At 58.7% G+C, this 3,801-nt stretch overlaps 1 protein-coding gene across 2 annotated transcripts in view; it reads left to right on the top strand.

The window, feature by feature from the left end:
* The window catches only part of LOC117797940 (uncharacterized protein KIAA1671-like), a 4,587-nt gene extending 792 nt beyond the window's left edge, over positions 1-3,795 (top strand). The window contains exon 2 of one of the 2 annotated variants that reach the window (XR_004622753.1): positions 1,682-1,755. Coding sequence is in view for 1 of the 2 variants with exons in the window: in XM_034650370.1 (XP_034506261.1) it covers positions 2,329-2,856 (528 nt within the window). In the remaining variant the exon portion in view is untranslated. Of the gene's footprint in view, positions 1-1,681; positions 1,756-1,939 lie in introns of those variants that run through there. The other variant, XM_034650370.1, reaches the window with a different exon arrangement.
* The last annotated feature ends 6 nt before the right edge of the window (positions 3,796-3,801 follow it).

Here is a 3,801-nt window from a genome sequence, read left to right as displayed (position 1 = left end):
GTGTGTGTGTGTGTGTGTGTGTGTGTGTGTGTGTGTCCTAGAGCACGGTTTCCAAGAGGTCATGGGGACTGGCTCTAAAGGTGAACAGTCCTAATTTGGGGCACGACCCGATTGATACGCCTTACAACTCTGCCGTTCTCCGATTCTCCGTATCTTTCCCTCTCTGCTGCCTCTAACCCTGTCTAGACAGCGTTCTCTGGTTTCGGGGAGAAGAAATCTGTTAGCACCATCGAGCGTGTAAGGAAGAGAAAATATCAAAATCTGTCTGCCTTTCTTTCTTGCAGCCTGCTGAGTGAGTCAGAGCCGGGGGCAGCAGAGCGGGGCCCCAGGAAGGGAAGCAGGAGGCTCGCATTTAACTAAAATACCTTCTACTTTTAGTCCATCTAGATGGGGGCAGGCTGGGGGCAGCTTTGCAGGGACAGAGAACACGGGCATGAAGGTTGGGGACAGGCTGGTGGGGGGGAATCAAGAACGGCGACTTGTCTGGCACCTTTTCAGACCAGAAAGGAATACAATGTGGTGTTCAAGAAGGCCCGGTTGAATGGGATGAGGACGTGTGGTCGAGTTTCAGCTGTGTGATGTCGGCAAGTTGGGTGACCTCTCTGGGCCCTTGCTTTTCATCCTCATAGTGATAGCGATGACCCCTGCTTCTCAGGGTTGTGCAAGGTTAATAAGAGAGAGCAGAGCTCCTGGCTGGATGAACGAGGGGATTACACCCGCTGCAGAATGCGGTCTGATGACCGTCATACCCACCTCGTAGGGCTATAAAGAGGATGTGATTTATAAAACACGTGAAGCGCCTGGCTTAGCTCGAGGCCTCACTCCTGGCGAACCCTCACCGCTAGCTGATAGTCTTCTCACGGAGGCTCTGAAGGCAGCCAGTATGGAATAGGTGTTCAACAGAAAAGAACCCAAAGGCAAACCAAGAAAAACAGCAGGTGGAGTGGGAAAAAAATGGCTTCTTGTTTGAAGGCATCTGGAAGGGTGTGTGGGGGAAGGTGGAGATAAGGGACAATCTGGTAGGGCTGGGGACCACTAACCAACTTCGTGACCTCAGGGACTCCACCTTTTGGTAGCTGTGTGAGCTGGGGTTGGTCCCCTCCCCTCTCTGTGCTTGGCGCTCAGCCCACGGTTGTCAGGAGGGTCAGCGGGGATGCCTGACATGGGCAGGCTCTGAAATGGGGAATGACACGGGGGTAACAGGAGTGAGGGGACGCAAGGATGCTCTCACCGGGGCTTTTGCTGGGAGTGTGCGGAGTGCGTTTGCAGTCCCACCTGGTTCGAATCCCGACTTTGCCCCTTATTCTCTAAGTGACAGCAGGCCAGTTCTTTGGCTTCTCTGAGCTGGTTTCCTTCTCTGTATAGCAGAGATGATGCCTTTTTACTGAAAGAGCTGGCCTTGAGATGAGCTGAGTAGGGAAGGTCCTAGAGAATGTTGCCACCCTTTCCCCACCCTTGGGGCCAGAACAAACTCCAAGACGGCCCTCTGGTCCACTCGCCTTGCCTGGAGTTCAGAGAGGTGAAGAGGCCGGCCTGGGCTTCCCCAGTGAGGTCAGTGGGGAGTGGTTGTCCGGCACCCAGGGCTCCGGCCTCCTAGGCCCATTCCCCCAAAACGCTCTGCTTGGACTCAGACACTGAGATTAAAATAGATTTTTTCCTCTCCTTTGCTTTTTCCTTTTAGTGGTTGCTTCCCTAGTTCGGATGTTCTTAATCCCCATGGATCCACAGCCGTAGCCATGGCGACGCGGGTCGAGGNCCTTGCCTGGAGTTCAGAGAGGTGGAGAGGCCGGCCTGGGCTTCCCCAGTGAGGTCAGTGGGGAGTGGTTGTCCAGCACCCAGGGCTCCGGCCTCCTAGGCCCATTCCCCCAAAACGCTCTGCTTGGACTCAGACACTGAGATTAAAATTGATTTTTTCCTCTCCTTTGCTTTTTCCCTTTAGTGGTCGCTTCCCTAGTTCGGATGTTCTTAATCCCCATGGATCCACAGCCGTAGCCATGGCGACGCGGGTCGAGGTCAGCTCCATCACTTCCCTGACAGGGGTGCCAGGCCTCGGCGAGATCTCCAAGGAGGAAACCCTGAAACGGACCTATTTCTGCCAGGCCGGGGACACCCCCGGGGCACCCTCGACTCTGCTCTTGGAAGGAAAAAGCCCCCTTAGGAGCCCGGCCCGCTTACTCCCGCTGCCCAGACTTGCTCCCAAGCCCTTCTGCAAGGAGAATGCCCCGGACGTGAAACCCCTTGTCGCATCCTTGGGGCCTGGCCCAACTAGCCCATCCCCTCCCTGTGGGCGCTCCCTGTGGGCGCTCCCAGGGCCTGGTGGCAGAGGACATGAGCGAGAAGATGCCCGGGCTGGTGGGACAGGAGGCGGGGAGCAGGGAGGGCCTGAGGAGAAGCTCGTCGGTGCTCATCAAGGCCACCTTCCTGCGGCCCCGATCCAACACCATGATTGTCTTTGAAACCACCAAAGCCGGCCCCACTCTGGGGAAGGGGATCAGTGAGGGGGCTCGGGAGGCCACCGCGGGTGTGTCTCAGGAGCCCGCCTTGGGCTCCCGGCCCGAGGTGGGCACCAAGCCTGCCCTGCCTGCCCGAAAGCCTGGGACCCTTCCCCGACCGGCCTCCCTGTCGCAGGACATCAGGCCAGCTGGCCCCCAAGAGGAGAAGGGCCCAAATGAGACGCTGTCAAAGGCCAGGAGTATGGAGGACACAGGGGACCCCACTCTGGAGCCCAAGCCTCGCCTGAGGAGAAGGCCTGTGTCGGCCATTTTCATCGACTCCGTCCAGCCTCAGAAGGCAGGCCCTGGCGAGGAGGCCACGGGGGGGATGCGCCCCCCACCCGGCCTGAGAAGACATGGGTGAGGAGGCCTCTGTCCATGGACCTCACGGCCCCGTTTGAGAGCAAAGAGGCCTTGCTGAAGAAGGTGGCTGATGAGGCCACTGCGGGTTCTGTGGCCCAGTGTCAGGCCCGGAGACGTCCGACCTGGAGCCCAAAGTGGACGCGGAGTGTTTGGTCAGAGCAAACCCTCGCCTTCGTGACCCAGACTCAGACTTCCTGGAGGTAGCCAAGAAGACCCGAGAACAGAAGGAGAAGGTGCTTTTCAAGCAGACGGAGCCGGCGGCCTCAGAACTGCTGGGGGCTCAGCCAGGAATGACCAGCACCCTGGGGAAGAGAAAGCTAAGCTGCTCAGGGAGCCGGACAAGGCACCCCCGTCCCCTTTGCCTGGACCTGGAAAAGACCAAGAATTTGCTGAGGTCAAGAGCAGAGCAGCTGACAGGGAAAGCCGGCTGGAGGGAGGATGGACCCCCAGGGGCAGCGTCAGGAAGCGCGTCAGCCTGTTTGGGGAGGAGAGCACCTTGGCCTTGGCAGCAGATTCCGAACCCCCACCAGCCACCCCTGAGCCCCCGTCAGCTGCCCCCGAGCCGGAGAAAGTGGGTGTGAGTGTCCAGGAGCGGATCAAAGGCTGGGCTGCCGAGAGCTCAGAGGCAAAGCCAGAGATCAGAAGGAAGACATTCCAGGCACGGCCGTTGTCGGCAGATCTGACCAAACTGTAAGTGGGAACGTTCCACGAGCTTCGCTCAGCCCTGAGCTGCCTCAGACCGCCTACCAGAGGCCCCTTGGGAAAGGGAACCGGGCGCCAGGCTCCACGCTAGGCACCTTACATCCCCCCTCTCAATTCACCCACAGCCCCAGAGAGGAGGTGGCCTTCGCTTCCATTTCTCAGATAAGGAGCCGAGAGGCAGAGAGGTAACGCAGCTCCCCCCTGGCCTCAGTGTGTCGGCAGCAACATTTCTTTGTCCCTTCTC

The sequence above is a fragment of the Ailuropoda melanoleuca genome, unplaced genomic scaffold (genome assembly GCF_002007445.2).
Source record: "Ailuropoda melanoleuca isolate Jingjing unplaced genomic scaffold, ASM200744v2 unplaced-scaffold1942, whole genome shotgun sequence".
Classification (NCBI taxonomy): domain Eukaryota; kingdom Metazoa; phylum Chordata; class Mammalia; order Carnivora; family Ursidae; genus Ailuropoda; species Ailuropoda melanoleuca.
Note: the sequence above shows the minus strand (reverse complement) of the source record. Positions and strands in the feature narration are given on the sequence as shown.